At 41.4% G+C, this 16,454-nt stretch overlaps 1 protein-coding gene across 7 annotated transcripts in view; it reads left to right on the top strand.

The window, feature by feature from the left end:
* The window catches only part of SEMA6A (semaphorin 6A), a 183,339-nt gene that overhangs the window by 110,347 nt on the left and 56,538 nt on the right, over positions 1 to 16,454 (top strand). For all 7 annotated transcript variants that reach the window (XM_082191550.1, XM_082191552.1, XM_082191549.1 and 4 more), the window contains exons 5-10: positions 1,932 to 1,994; positions 2,793 to 2,894; positions 8,401 to 8,491; positions 11,397 to 11,516; positions 13,092 to 13,180; positions 14,085 to 14,302. In XM_082191550.1, the coding sequence (XP_082047676.1) occupies positions 1,932 to 1,994; positions 2,793 to 2,894; positions 8,401 to 8,491; positions 11,397 to 11,516; positions 13,092 to 13,180; positions 14,085 to 14,302 (683 nt within the window). The remainder of the gene's footprint in view (positions 1 to 1,931; positions 1,995 to 2,792; positions 2,895 to 8,400; positions 8,492 to 11,396; positions 11,517 to 13,091; positions 13,181 to 14,084; positions 14,303 to 16,454) is intronic.

Genomic DNA, 16,454 nt, shown 5'->3' with positions numbered 1-16,454 from the left:
ATACCTTTCAACATTTCCCCAATAAAAATAAGGAGGTTCTAAGGAAGGTTATAACATTCTGGGATCAAATCAGAAACCAGGATGATATCTGTAAATCTGGGACTGTCCCTGTAAAACAGGCACTTGGAGGATCTGCAATCAAGCAGATTTTTTGTAAAGTTTATTTATTTATTATTACTACTTCATTTTATAATGTATATAATCAAGCAGATATATACTAAGCAAAACATAGAGGGGGTTTTTCTAACTGGCTTATAAGGACATCTACATCGTACCCAAGGTAAATTAAGATGGAAATTGAAGTATTTTTCCTGTTCCTCGTTAAGTAGGCCATAAGTGACGTGTGATAAGAAAGAGCTGTACGTAGGTATCAGAGTTGGGAGAAAAAGGCTTGTCTCACTTCTTTGTGTGCATCTGGCACCCTGGGAATGATGACTAACATCATGTTCAAGAGTGGAGCTAAAATTACAGGCTAAACTAACAGACCTGAGAAGCAGTTGGGAAAATGGTGATGCAACTTCAGTGAAAAAAACACGTTTTGCTTTATAAAGATACTTCACAACTGAGTAACAGAGCTATATGTTAGGTGGAAATATTGTCTGCAATATTTGCATAACTGTTGGTATTTTAAGACATGCATTATGTGATTTAAGGTACCCAGACAGTATATCTTTCAGTGGCTCCAGTTATCAACATTTCCCTCCCCTTTGAGTTCAAGTAATTTAAAACGGGTCTGCTTATTAGCCAAAATCTAGTTTATAGAGCAACAAATAAGCGAGTTTGACATTTGTTTTCAGCCAGAGGAGTTCAAAGAGAATGGTTTTTGCAAGTAAAAGCTTCTGAAGCTCAACAGGAACATAGGAAGCTATCTTATACCAATGCACACCATCGATCAATCCAGCTGAGTATTGTTTGTACTCACTATTTAGCAGCTATTTAGAGTTTTAAAACAGAAGTCTGTCCCAGCCCTATGTGGCAATGTGCGATCTTCCACCCACAAAGCATGGACTCTTCCACTGAGAGAGAGAACCCTCCCAGTTTGTGAGCCAGTTTTGAGTAAGGCAGGTTGCTTGAATCAGATCTCATTGTTTCTCTGTCGTGGGTTTAGGTAGATGCCAGAGTCCATTTTGGTTTAAAATTCAGTAGAGTCATAGCTTAGGCATTTGTAGAAGATGGACTGAAATAAGTGAAGGTTGCCCCTCCTGTTTATTGCTGCTGGTTTGATTTTAATTGACATTTTAATCGAAGTTGTAAGTTCATCTGCTGTTTTATATAGCAATATCTTTTATGTAACCCACCCAACGATCATTGGTGAAAGTCTGGATACATATACTTTAGGGCTGCCATATGTTTAGAATTTCCTGGAATTTGCCCTTTGGAAATGGTTTTTGGGCAGAATTATCTAAAATCGGTTAAAATGTCCGGATTTTCACTTTTTAAAACATGGCAACCCTAATTTATGTAAACATTGCAAACTGTGACTAAAAAGTTCAAAATTAGAAGACAAGGCAACAGTCAAATGTGTAAGCAATTTTATTTCATTGCAGATAAAACAGATTTTGTTATAGATGTACACACATTTATTGCATATAAAACAGATTTTCACACACACATATACAAATACTTTTATATGTAAATAGTCTATATTAACAAGGAAAACAAGAATATGTAACCATTTGTTAATGTTTTCCTCTCACCAAATTTGCTTGTTTTCAGTGAGGTGTTTTCAGTTTGCCAGGTACCATTCAAAGCTTTGCAAGCTTTCTGCATCTGTGGTGTTCCATTGTTATGGTAAATTAACCATAGTCAAAGTGCAGAAAGCTTTCAATAAGCTTATATTGAGAAGTAGTTTTCCTTAGGGAACTCTTACTTTTGAAATCAAACACAACAACCTCTGGGCTCTTAATTGATTTCTTCCTTGATCCTTGCAGAAATTGACGTGGAAATCCAGGCAGCTCGATGTAGACACATGCAGAATGAAGGGAAAACATAAGGTAGGTAATTTTCATTTCTCTGGCAGCTGCCAGTTTTGTTTAGTTTCTTGACTGCTATCTCAGACCACTCTCTGTGATGTGGATCATGCCATTCAGCTAGTAATTGCTTCCACACACCCCGCCCATCAGCTTATTGAAGACTTTAATTTGCAAAAATAGTTTGCTTCTAATGTGATGAAACATTATGACAGCAGACACAGCAACATCGTAAAATGCTTAGGAGCACTGGGATTGGGATTCAGCAAGGTGCACTGACATCATTCAATGCTATATTGAGGAGCTAAGCACAACTATCCAATTTCCATTGGTTGCTGGCGTAATAGTGTGTCTAATATATGTGGCCTTTTTTCTGGTCATAGGGAGGCAGAAATGATCCTAGACAAATGTTATAGTAATGCAAGATATGATTAACTGTGGATAAACCTAAATGAAATATAGTTGGCTCCATTTTTTCCATTACATCCTGAGCTCTCTTTACTAAGCTGATCCTTACTAGCAGTGTCATTTACCATAGTGTAGGAAAGTGAAGTACCAGGGTCCTATTCTTGAATCAAAGACTAGCATTAAGATTCACTCCATCTAATGAACATCAGCAAAGAGGAGCAATATGATGGCCTCGGGTCCTAACAGCCAGTTTGTTTGGTTAAACAATCGTTTGGTTAAGCCCGTTTGTACTGGTCAAACAGATGTTTTTATTTAACTGTTGTAGCCATTTTGCAAGGAAACCTGAAAGTGTTAAGAAGAATATTTGCAATGTGTTTGCTGAAATAATATTTGTGCTCTTCTTATTTTTTGCAGGATGAATGTCATAATTTTATTAAGGTTCTTCTGAAAAGAGATGATGATACATTATTTATTTGTGGGACAAATGCCTTCAGTCCCTCCTGCAGAAATTATAAGGTATGCATTGCATTTTTAAGGAATGCATTCATGACTGGAAAGATTTTACCATAAATTATTATAATGGCTTGAATTCTATTGGTATCAGCAGAATTACATTTGACTAAAATGCATTCAGCATTTTTTTGTGTGGCAAGGCATCCCTCCTAGTCTTTGGTCTTCCCCGATACCAAGAATAAAAGACATGACAACCAATATTTGGGTGAAATCAGGCCACAACTTTATTGACAACAGATGTAAGAGGTTTGGCATAGGCACTGGGTAGATCCCATCCCTTCTGGCCGGCCTGCCAGCCTGCCAGAAGAACTTGAGTTTTGGGGTCAACCGGAAATGAAGGAATCCTTGACCTACATCAAGGGGTAATTCCCCCCCCTAGATTGTACCTGTGCTGTGGCCCTGCACCCCCACCTAGGCGACTCCTCTGGATCCCTTTACCAGGATACGCCACTTCCGAGGGGCCAGGCAGAGGCTGTAACCTCTTCTCCAACCAAGAGTACGCCTGTCCGATTCCTGAACCACCAAAGTTGTGACAATTGTTATTAGGTTGGCGAAAAGCAGAGCACTGAAGCCAATTTGCCAACTGGGGAAATTCCAGCCTGGCCCCAAATACGGCGACCGACTGTGCCATAGCAAGACTGAGGAGAACAACACGCAACAGAATACAGTCGTACCTTGGGTTAAGAACTTCATTCGTTCCAGAGGTCCGTTCTTAACCTGAAACTGTTCTTAACCTGAGGTACCACTTTAGCTAATGGGGCCTCCCGCTGCCGCCACACGATTTCTGTTCTCATCCTAAAGCAAAGTTCTTAACCCGAGGTACTATTTCTGAGTTAGCAGTCTGTAACCTGAAGCGTCTGTACCCCAGGTAACCACTGTATATAAAGGCTGGGAGGGTGGAATAAGATCTAACAAATGGTGGCTGTAGAGCAAGTCATGTGCCTATGTAATATAAGCCTGCCTCCTGGTGACCCATGCTCATTTGCGATTCGCTGATTAGACAAGCGGGCAGGACCAAATACCCAAGCAGCCCAGAGGCTTCCTTTGCTGCCTGGGAAACAGCCACCGGTGCTTCCCACATTGGATGGAGAAATGCCAGCCCCCAATGGCGCCCACCAGGGAGGGTGAGCTGCAGGCTAGGTAAAGCAACAGAATACTGCCTTGTGAGATTATTCCCTTTATCTGCTCTAGTTTGACCTCCCTCATCCTGAAGTTGGGTTTCCACTTGCTATTGTGCTGAGAGCTTTTAGACATACACAGATCCGTTGCTCACACAGCTGCTTCCCTGAGATTGAATGGGAAAGCCTTCGCTCACGTGGAGCTCCATGTGTGTATCGGAACCCTACAGAGTTTTGGATTGCAGAATGTAGGTTTAATCCCTGTCTGAAATTAAGGTGCGCCTGAAGCAATTTAGGTATCTTTCGCAATCCTCTTGAATCAGTATTTATTACTGCGTAAGCCCGATAATACTTTGTACTCACTTGGAAGACTATCTTACCGCTTCGTACAGTCAAGTTATTCCCTCGGTGGTTGTTAATTAAAATGTTCAACTCTGACAGACCTGAAAGGAGATGCCTGAAGCTAAGGATTTGTAGCCATCTCAAGCATATGGAAGTAGGAGCCTGGCTGTGGTGTTATACCCAGCCCCGCCGTTGCGAATATAGGCAGCGAAGAGGTTGGTACAGCAGGAAACTTGCTCACCGAAGAGTGAAGTGGTCAGCACTGATCAGCTGCTGTTGTTCAGCTACTCAGATCTTCTCAGAAGTTCATTTCCCTTCTTACCTGAGCACTGCAGTGACTCTTGGTGCGCAGAAATTCAATTCGTAGCTTTTGCATTCACTCATCATTTTGGTCCTAGGTGTTCAATCCTGGAAGGAACCCTCTTTGCAGTCATTGCAAATTTTTTTTGCTGCTTTAGATCTGGCTGTTAGAAACTGAGACACAGTGAAAAGCACAGTGTGCTTATAATTTCTCTTATTTGCAAGGCCCCTCTCCAGCTCCTCTCCTGAGAGCGGAGAAGGTTTACTATTATTAGCCAACCTGGCTGGTGAGCACCAACATGATTATAGGGCTGCTGAGAAAGAAGAATGAAGGCACATTCTGCAGAAACCCAAGATCTGCAGATATAGAAGAAGATTGTAGAGAAAAAAACTGAAGGCAACAAAAAACCCTAGAACAACTCAGTGAGGCCAGGGCCTGCTCAGATATCACAGAAGGTTGAATGACCAGAGAACAGGACAAAAAAATTGGAGGGGTGAGGAGGATAGAACAGATTATTTTGAAAGAAAGAATGGCTGGCTAGCGCTTTGAGCAGGAGCTCTTGACACTCTTGCTGCTATAGCTAGGTTGTTATAAATGGAAGAGAAGAACAACTATAGTAGCAACCAGAGCTCTAGGATTTATAGTAGGATCTTGGATGTCATCTGCTTGCTTCAGACATGTTAACTTAGCAACGGTGAAAGCTTTCACCAGCTTTGTGTGCTGACAAATCTAAGCTGTGCCTCATAAAATCCTCAATTACTGCTATAGTTCAAATCCGCATGCATGGGGTTTATGGAGGAGCGAATGAAAATACTACATTGTGTGGGGGCGGGTATCTAGCGAGCAAATGTGAGGCTACAGCCCAGTTAAATAACTTCAGTCAATTAATAACATTTTTAATCAGTTAATCTGTTCATTAAAATTGTATATTCACAATACTATGGAAATGATTTTAAAAGTGCAACATTGACGCACTTGATACTGCATCCAGCTCCCCACTAGAGAAACCCTAGATGTGATCTGTCTTAAATAATTTAATCATAGAATTGTAGAGGTGGAAGGGATCCCTGGGTTATCCAGTCCAACCCCCTGAAATGCAGGAATCTCAACTAAAGCATCCATGACAGATGGCCATCCAGCCTTGCTAAAAAACTTGCAAAGAAGGAGGGTTCACCCCTTTCCAAGGGAGTCCATCCCACTGTCCCAACAGCTCTGACTATCAGAAAGTTATTCCTGATGTTTAGTTGGAATCTCCGTTCTAATTTGAAGCCATTGGTTTGGGTCGTAGCCTCCAGAGCAGGAGAAAACAAGCTTGCTCTATCTTCCATGTGATAGTTGAAGATGGCTATCATATGTCCTCTCAGTTTCCTATTTACCAACTCCCTCACCCCTTCCTCATCAGGCTTGGTTGCCAAACCCTTTGTCATCATGGTTGCCTTCCTCTACACACATTCCAGCTTGTCATTATCCTCCTTAAACTGTGGTACCCATCACTGGACACAGTATCCCAGGTGTGGTCTGACCAAGGCAGAATAGTGCAGTGCTGTGAGTTTCTTTGATCAGGACACACGTCTTCTGTTGATGCAGCCTAGAATAGCATTTGGTGTTTCACTGTTGCATCACACTGTTGACTCATGTTCAGCTTATGAGCTATTAAGACCCCTAGATCCTTTTCACATGTACTACTGGCAAGACAGGTGTCCCCCATCTTATATTTGTGCAGCTGCTTATTCCTACCAAACCTTACATTTGTCCCTAATGAAATCCATTAGGTTGGTTTTGGTCCAGTTCTCCAATCTGTAAAAAGAGGAAGGGTTGTACCCTTATCAAGCTGCAGTAAGATAGAACTCTTAAGTAGGTATGATTCTTTGCATTCTAAGAGGCTGTGATTCTTATGGGCATATGGAGTACAGATTATTGGGTATGCAAAGTGTACCTAGTCCCTGTCTTCTACAATATGCATCCCTTGTAAGAGATGATTGAAAATGGTCTTGTTGGGAAGATGGTTTCTTCATCTGGATAAATGGCATACTGCAGTTCATACTGACTACTCTGCCACAACATACATCTCACCATACAACATCTTTGCTGACTTCATATTTACCATACCCAACATATAGCTAATATTCTTTGGCTTCCAGTACCACATCAAGCTGATGTAACTTCAGTCCTGAGGTTCTCTCAGTGTGAATCAAAGGAATGTGTAGGGAATTCAGAGGTGACACTTAAGCTTCTCCTTTGTATTCTCTTAAAAATGTATCTTGGGGTAGGAATTATAATTCCAAAACCAATACACATCTTGCCACATTGCCGATTATCTGTAGTTTATCATTGTGGCAACTCTACATTCCCCCAGGACCCTGATTGCTCTGACACTCTCAAGCACTTCATGGTTCCATAGATACTCATTCCCTTCCTTCCAGCAAACCAAAGAACAGAGTAGAAGGCTACAAGCTTAAGTCTCTGTCTTACATGTAGAGAGACAGTTATTTTTCTTGAATTTGGGGAGTCATGCAGCGATATAGTTTGGGAAACTGTGCTTTAGTCCTCACTGTAATAAATGTGACAGACAAACCTCAAGGAGTCTTCCAGCTGGGAAGCCATATTTCTTGTGCAAATGCAGATATAGATATTGTGGAATCATGTGGGGAATATAAATGGCCTTCTTTTATTATTTCTACAGATGTTTCATTCCCAATGATATATGGGCCCAGTTTGGTTTCCACACCTGTTGCAGTGCTGTCAGAAAGCCTGCACTCAATAACATTTCAGGGCCCTTCAGAAGGTCATTGGAACACCTGGGCTCAGCAGTGTTAGAGTGCTTGACGTGCGCTGGCCTGATGCTACTGTCGTCCCTTGGGCATTGGAAGCGAAAGTGCAGATGGGCCCAGAACATTGTACTCCAAGCAGAACTCCTTTCCTTTTTACAATTATTTTAAACGCTTTTCCATCCTAGGATAAACACAACTGATTCCTTTCAGAAGGTCTAGAGAGGAGGAGATACAAGACAGGAAACAAATGATGACAAATCACCCATTGCTTTGAAATAGGCCTCTCAATTCATGGGACTGGAAGTTGATTGGATGCGACTGGTGGTGCTTAGATGGCTGATTATCCACACTAGCGTTTCAAACTCTGTATCTTATGCTTGAAGTACCGTAAATTGAATTTGCTAGGTAGATCCAAGAACCCACATAAAACAAAAGTCACTGCTGAGTAATCCTGAGATACATGAATCTTAGGCCTATGGGCTCTGTCCTTTTCCCTGTAGCTTCTGCTATAAACCTGCTGAACTTCTGCTTTGTGTTGAGCTGGTTATTTGTATAATTACGGCTACCCTATGGAGAATTAGTTTCCCAAGGGTTACACTTAAGGCTGAGATCTACAAGTACTTCACAGATTAATTCTTGACAGGCAGAAAGAGGATTTATGCATGACACCGACTCCAACCAAAATATCAAATGTCTTTCCGAAAGGGAAATTGCAAAAAAAGAAAAGAAAAGCATGATTCTGGTTATAAATAGTATGAGGAAAAGAGGCTCTTTTGCAGTAAAAAAAAAATGCAAGCAGTGCTCCACATGATTGCAAACTGAAAAAGTAGGTTAATACCATAATTTAGCTGTGTTCTTAAAACACAGTAAAAATGTCGGCAGATAAAGGAAGCAAAGGAACTCGAAAGGAACCCCATGAGTGTTCATTTAGTATGTTTTATTTGCTTCTAAAGGGATTCTGCTATTTTGTTTTTCAGATGGATACTTTGGAGTTTCTGGGAGATGAGTTCAGTGGAATGGCCAGGTGTCCTTATGATGCAAAGCATGCCAACGTTGCGTTGTTTGCAGGTAATAAAGCAACAGAAAAAATAACACACTGTATTACAGTTTTGTGCTTACTTTAGTACAGTTATGATGCACACCCACAAGGTGTAGTTACAGGTAGGTAGCCATGTTGGTCTGCCATAGTCGAAACAAAATTTTAAAAATCCTTCAATAGCACCTTAGAGACCAATTAAGTTTGTTATTGGTATGAGCTTTCGTGTGCATGCACACTTCTTCAGATACCAAGGTGGTGAGTTTATGAACAATCACCTATAGTAGAGGTCAGGAGGAAATAATTAGCTTCCGACGTATCACGTAGCTTGGGACTAATGAATGGATGGTGACCTATTCAGACCTCTCTGTTTTGCAAGGCATTATCTGCACTTGTATGTAGAAAAGGAAATAGTGTTCTTTTTATGTAAATATTTTTTTTATTTTACGATTTCAGCTTCAACATTTTGCATCAACAAGAAAAAATAATTTTTAAAAAGTAAAAGTAATAATATAACATTCACTTTTTGGGGGGAGGTTCTCTTTAACCTCCTGAGTTCCCTCCGTTTACTTTCCTGGTTCATAAATATATACATTTTCTGCATAATTATACTTAAGCCTCATTTTCTTATCCTCATATTGTAACTACGTGCCATCAAACTTTAGTATTTCAATTCAGGTTTCCTTTCATAGATTTTATCTCATTTTAAACTACTTGCAAGTGTTTAATCAAAGCCTGCCAATGTTTCTACTTGTACATATACAATAAATGTTTGCCATTCTTTTTTAAATTTCTCATTATCATTGTCTCTGAGCTTTTCTGTGAGTTTAGCCATTTCAGCATAGTCCATCAGTTTCAGTTGCCATTCTTCTATTGTTGGTATCGTGTCTTCCTTCCATCTTGGGGCTAGTAGAATCCGGGTTGCTGCTGTTGCATACACGAACAATTTCTTATTTTCTTTCAGTATTTGAAAAATAGGAAATAGTGTTCTGATAGAACACAAAGTCAGGGTGGGTGAGGTAGAACATCTTTTCAAATCCTGCCTTCTGAAAGCCCATGATAAAACAAAAGATTTCACATTTCACATGTAGTAATAACCATTCATTATGTATGGTTCCACACTTTGTGGGCTAAAATAGAAAGGAGAAAAAAAGGACAAACCTGGTGTGATTCAGCTTCCTGATGTTTTGTTACCAGCTGTGGCAAGGGAGGGGACTGAACCGGAGTCTATGGGTTTAATCATGATTTATTATGCATGCAACAAAATGCAATTAACTCTTCTTTTTGCAGTAGTTTAAAAATTGAGTGCTTATTAGAGGGGTTAATTTGGGCCATTGATTATAGAATGGCATTTTGGAAATTTGTGCCTTATAGATTTTAGATTAAATTGTCTCATTACCGAAATTGTGTTAGCATGAACCCCAATGATCCTATTTCAAATTTAGCTGTAAAATATGCAGTAGTATTGTGGAAACCACCTGGGAAAACCTTTGGGATGTTTTTTTCCCCCAGCAGGTGCCTAGTTCCAGAAGAAGCAGGGTGTCTAACTACTATCTCCCCCACTCCCTATTAAAAATGTACTCAATTGCATAATAGACTAACCTGTGCTAATTCACAAAACAGAAAATCCTGAATATTTGAAATCATCCAACTTTTACTCCATTCTGGATTCTTGATTACTTACCTGCATACAGTATTGGTGTTGCTGGTAGACAGTAATTTTTTTAGTGGCATTGTTGTAGAACATATCTTGATACTTCTTCCTGCAGAGGCCGTGTCCAAAACAGTACGATTGCCACATGTTCATGCAGTCCTGTTCAATGTAATCATATGTGCATTTACTTTGGAGCAAGTTCCACTGCATCTAATGGGCCTTACATGCTAGGATTTCTGTTAAGTTGTGGGCGAACATATCAGACGACACAGCGATTCTTCCAAAGCAGCTCTTTATTTGTAAGCTGGAACAGAACTAAGCTGAGGAGTTCAGTCAACCTGCTTATATAGAGCTCCAGAACAATGTAACTGTGGCCATTTTCTAAAACTATCCAATCACTGAACGTCACTTTTCGATCCTTCATTTGCATACAAACTATCCAATCACTGAACGTCACTTTTCGATCCTTCATTTGCATAACTATCTACAGTATCCCCCTGCTGGCCCAGGGTGAGAACTTCAGTACATAACAATTTCAGCCTTCATTTCATTTCTAAACTATTTTTTAACCAGAGCAAATCTGTAAATGTTTCTGCACCCTCTTTTCAGAACTGCGGCAGTGCATGATTTATTTCTCCTGATAAAGTCTGAATATGTTTCAAACCTATTAGTTTGAAAGGATGCCAGTGCAAGTAGATAAATAGGTACCACAGTGGCGGGAAGGTAAACGGCATTTCCGTCCACTCTGGTTTCCGTCACAGTGTTCCGTTGCACCAGAGTGGACTTTAGTCATACTGGCCACATGACCCAGAAAGCTGCCTGCGGACAAACGCTGGCTCCCTCGGCCTGAAAGCGAGATGAGCGCCACAACCCCAGAGTCATCTGTGACTGGACTTAACTGTCAGGGGTCCTTTACCTTTTTTATGTTTGATTGCACATCTGTTTGAACACACACACTCATGTCAGGGGATATAAAGTGTATTCTTCTGGAAATTATTTCAAAATGCCATATTGGTTGCACAAAAGGTCCAGTCAGATACCACATTCTTTTATGCAGTGACTCAGTCGGTAGAGCATGAGATTCTTAATCTCACGGTTGTGGGGGTTGAATTAGATGACCCTCGTGGTCCTTTTTGGATTGTTTTTGATGACCTGTTTCAATGATTCCTGAGGAAAGATAAATGAACTCTTCTTTCACACTCTTTCTCTCTGTTGTTTTCTGTCTCTGTCTCTCCCTCCTCCTCCTCCTCCTCCTTCTTCTTCTCCGATTCCCGCCTCTGAAGAGGGAAAACTGTATTCCGCCACTGTGACAGACTTCCTTGCAATAGATGCGGTCATTTACCGGAGCCTTGGAGACAGCCCAACTCTGCGGACAGTCAAACATGATTCAAAATGGTTAAAAGGTACGTAAACAGAAGCAGGGAGAGGAAGGGCAGCACTTTTGATTACAGTCTTAGGTTCCTGACAGACCTTGCTGTGTTGTTTTGCTTTATATTTACTGCGCTGTTTTGCAGTCCAGTCCTTTAGTGATTGTTACAAATAAAAGATGTTCAAAGCACATGTCGGTTGTACTTCATTTCAGCAAGGGCTTCTGTCAGGTAGAGGGCACTAAATTGCCTTCTTTACGGGTACATTTATTTCACTCTCCCCACCCCCCTGAGTTGCTAGATATTGATAGAGCCACCAAGAATAGGTTGCATCCAATTTACTTTTTTAAAGCCTGGCTATTTCACCATGCTATGGAAAAGATAGAGATTCGGAGCAGGTAAGGAGCATTTTGAAGCCGTGGTGGCGCCATCAGCCCTTCCCTCCAATTGGGCTAAGTAACTATCAACGCTTTATGAGGTGTAAAGAATTTGTTCTGTGGTCTTAAGATCCATCAATAAAAATAAAATAACAGAACTTCCATTTCATTGTCATGAAGTGCTGAATGGGTGCTGCTGAATTAGGCAATTTGTATGTTCTAAATAGCCTCATTGTTAAGAATGTTGCCATTCATTCTTTTCCAATGGCCTTATGAATGGGTGACACATTCTGAGATAGTGAAAAGGGGGCTTTTGCTTGTAGACAGAAATGCAAGAGGAGGGGGAGGGAGAGGGAGAGCAGTGTGAAAATGATTCTGTTATATCCAATCTTTCTTTGAAAATTATTGTATTTTTTATAATTAGCAAGCATTTTACTACTTCTCCATGTGACTATAGGCAATGCTGTTAATTCTCTGTGGAAGAAATACCGCTGCTTCCCCAAATTTTGTATTGAGAGTAAATTAACACAAATGGCAAATGGAAGACTTGTATCCCCAGTTTATTGCTATGCATGATTTTTCCTGCCTTCAGGGTTCTTTTCCTCAAGGCAGAGGAAAAGGGAGTGGAACAATGAGACCCTGGGATAGGAGAAATGAGCTGTGAAAAATGCTTGGGGACCAACCTAGGGCCCTGAAGCCCCAGGTATCAGCCAAGGGCACCATTGTTTCAGAACCTTCAGTAGTTCTCCATGTATATAAGAACTGGAGAGGAAGGTATCTTGTAAATATGTGAGTTTGGTTATCAAATTCCCAGCAATTTTCCGGTTTCCTTTCCTACGGTCACTTCAAAAAAAATGTTATCCATGATTGGTTTGGTCTGGCTTTGTGGTTTTATTAAATTGCTCCAAGGCTTTGGACCCCACATCTTCCTATTCGTTAACATGTCCAACCGGTCAGTCACGATCTACTGGTCGATCGTGGAGTGTTCCTGGTCGATTGTAGGATCCTTAGCGATCGGCAGCCAAGAAAAAAGCTCAACCACTCTGGGAAATAACAATGGGTAGATCACTGCCAGTTTTATTATACTGGGAGTAGATCACAGTCTCCAGAGAGTTGGATGTGCCTGCTATAGGGGAATAGTCTTCCTGCTTAAACAGGAGTTAAAAACCCACACCAAATTGATGTGTTTTGCTCATAGTTCCTTGTTTATTTGTACGCTTCGTCTTTCTTGCAGAGCCTTACTTTGTCCATGCAGTGGATTATGGCAACTATATCTACTTCTTCTTTCGAGAAATAGCCGTGGAGTATCACAGCATGGGGAAGGTAAGGGGCAAAAATATATTGTAGGCCATTGTGAGTTAGGAATGACCTTGAAATGAGAGCTATAAATCATAATGGCAAGGTCATTGTTTTGAGAGGATGCTGCCGCTGCTGCTGCCAAAGGTTGGTTGGAATACAGCACTGCACTCTGCCTTGGATATAAAACACTCTGGCTTCGGATGGCAACAAGAGGCACAGGGCTTTTCTTCTTCTCCTCCCCATTAAGCAGGAAAGCATATGGCAAATTGATTTAATTCAGAGCTCCAAATAATCATTACAAGCCTGACTTTAAAGCAAGGAAGCAGCTGCATTTGGAGAACAGCAGAAGTAAATGGGAAGGAAATTTCAGCCTTGCTATATCATAAAAGCACAATGGAAGCCTTATTGACAAGATATATACATTTTATATAAATAAAAAAGTGCAATAAATGTATTAAAAAGCTTGCAAGGTTAAAAAGGAGACAGACATAAATAAAGTCCTGATGACGCTTGCATACTTTAAAGAAATGCTGGGGATAGAGGAGGCTAGTGGTTTAGGCTGCGTGGATCGCAGATGTAGAATGTGCTTTTGTTTGTCGAAAGAGAAAGCTGAGTGGTCTGCATAGAAATGAGTTTTATACAAGCTGAGAACAGTTCTCCTGAAGGATTTATGGCTGTGTATGAAATGTCACCGGCTTATCTTTCATAGTACAGAGTTCCAAAGCTGAATTTTCTTCTGTTTGCTATTTGTCACAGATTATGGAAAACATGGGATCAAACCAAGCGCCAAGTGTTGCCATTTCTGTCTTTTTATATATATATACATAAAACAGGGAGGTGGGTAGAAACAGAACTTCAGCAAAGTCTTTTTGATGAATAAATAGTTCAGTTTCTTTCTTCCCCCTCCCCGCACCTTCCCCAACTCTAGGTAGTTTTCCCCAGAGTAGCTCGTGTGTGCAAGAATGACATGGGTGGATCCCAACGTGTACTAGAAAAACAATGGACTTCCTTCCTGAAGGCACGGCTGAACTGCTCTGTTCCTGGCGATTCACACTTCTATTTCAACATACTGCAGGCAGTTACAGATGTTATCCATATCAATGGTCGCAATATTGTCTTGGCCACCTTCTCCACCCCCTACAACAGGTAATTAACTAGTATCATTCTTGCTTGCAAGTTTTTGAATTGAATTGCTCCTGAATCCCACAAGCTTTTCGAGTCTTCTGCCAGAACTATGGAAGCTAGGAATGGTGGCTGTGAATGCAAAGTAGAGCAAGTTGTAAAAAGTCTTGTACTCTATAGTTTTCCAGTGTATTTGCCTATTTAATTATTTAAGCTGTTTATATACCACTTAACTATCAAAATTTCATCACTGGGAAAAGTCTGCAGCCTGGTTCAGACACAATGGCAAAGTATTTTCCTGCTAGAGGAACAAGTTCTATGTGTTTTAATCCTCCTGCTACCACCCTTCCCCTCTGTCACATGTTACAGGAGGAAACTGATAGCATCTGTTTTTCATTTTTAACTAACTGCAGTTTCCAGTAATGTCTAAACTCTGGGAATTGTGATTTATTAAAGTATGAATGATGACAGCAAGCTAGATTCAGAGATTCTGGATTGATTCTGGTTGTTCAACTGACAGGAGTTTAACCAAGCCATAGTTTGTTGAGCTCTGATGTTGTGGGGAATGTGGTTTGCTGAAAACCCAAATCAAGAGCATTCAGTGTCCTCCTCCTGGACTATAAAAGAGGACCAGTGGGGAGCATGTGAGCCTGAAAATTGTGGAGACTCATTCACATAATGGAAACCATGTTTTTTTAAAAAAAGTACATGTGAACCAGGTCTTTCAGAATTCTATCTCATCTTTTTGCATTTTTGTGACGGCTTCATAAAATTGGCACAATTTTCTTAGTGGTTTTGGAGAATCCAAAGGATATCATTCCCATTACATTCCCATGTTTTCCCATTGTCTTGTCAATTCTCCAAGTGCTCATTTTTAACATGGGGTGGAATCGCAGTACAATTTTTGGAGGTGTAGACCAGCTTAGCCCTTCTGCAGACTAGATGAACCTCGGGGTCCCTTCCAACTCTATGATTCTAGGAGTGTTCAGTGACACACACAGTGATCTGACTGGGCCTTTCACCACTCTTTTCTGCTTGCGTCTTGCATTACATGACTGGGTCTTTGCCATTATCTTTTCTGCAACATGAGCCCCTCATCAATTTTAAAAGCTATAGGTCAACATCCAACATTGCACGTACAGACTTCCCCTTTCTCTCCCTCCACCAAAGCCAGTGTGCCCCCCAATGTATTCGGTAGGGTCCCTCAACCATCCCGAGTAGATAAGGGGGAAGAGAGAGGCATCTAGCTGGAGGTTAAATCTGGCCTGTCCACTGTGTACATTCCACAGACAGACAGACGGATGCTGATGGATTTTACCAATACAGTGGAACCTCTACTCACAACCACAATCTATTCCAGAGGCCCATCCTTATGGCGAAACGGTCACTGGGAGAGGCGCCGTTGTGCACAGGTGTGGGCGGCAGTTGCCCGCTCCTGCACAGGCACGAACAGCGGCAAACCCGCCGGTTACTTCCAGGTTTGCCGTGGTCGCAACTTGGAACATCCATGAGTGGAGGCGGTTGTAAGGAGAGGTTCTACTGTATCTCTTTTTTCAAGGAAGCTTAATAGCGTGCACACTCACACATTTCTTTAGAAAAGCATTGTACTGCAATCACTCATAAGCCACTTTCAGGGTGGGAAAGGTTGCACTTTGGTGCATGCAGTTGCGTGATCCGCTTAAAAAGAAGCCATGAGAAAGAGCAGTGAGCATCAGTACAAGTGTCATCAGAGGCAGATTGAGGGGAGCAGGGCAGGTTTGGTCGCACTGGAAGCAGAGCTTTGGGGGCATAGTAGGGGATACCACAACTATAATTTAGAATGGAGTGCAAGAGGCAGGGAGGGCACACAGGGCACTACTGAAATGTGATACCCCAAGCTGTGCCACTGAATGTCATATACCAGGGGTCAGCAAACGTTTTCAGCAGGGGGCCGGTGCACTGTCCCTCAGACCTTGTTGGGGGCCGGACTATATTTTTTTTTGGGGGGGGGAATCCCTATGTAAGACAGAGTTGTTCCGCCTGGCCTTTGGCTTGGAATCAGCTTGATTCCCTCCCCCTCTTTCCTTTTTCCTTTCTCCTTCTGTGATGGAACTCCTATTTGGGGACTCCCCTGGCTTTTTTCTGGCCCACGTAGGACCAGTCTGGATAGTTGGCCTTGGTGAAGACTTGACTTTTT

This window comes from Podarcis vaucheri (genome assembly GCF_965113315.1).
Source record: "Podarcis vaucheri genome assembly, chromosome: 11".
NCBI classification, from domain to species: domain Eukaryota; kingdom Metazoa; phylum Chordata; class Lepidosauria; order Squamata; family Lacertidae; genus Podarcis; species Podarcis vaucheri.
This window is presented reverse-complemented; position numbering and strand designations above follow the sequence as displayed.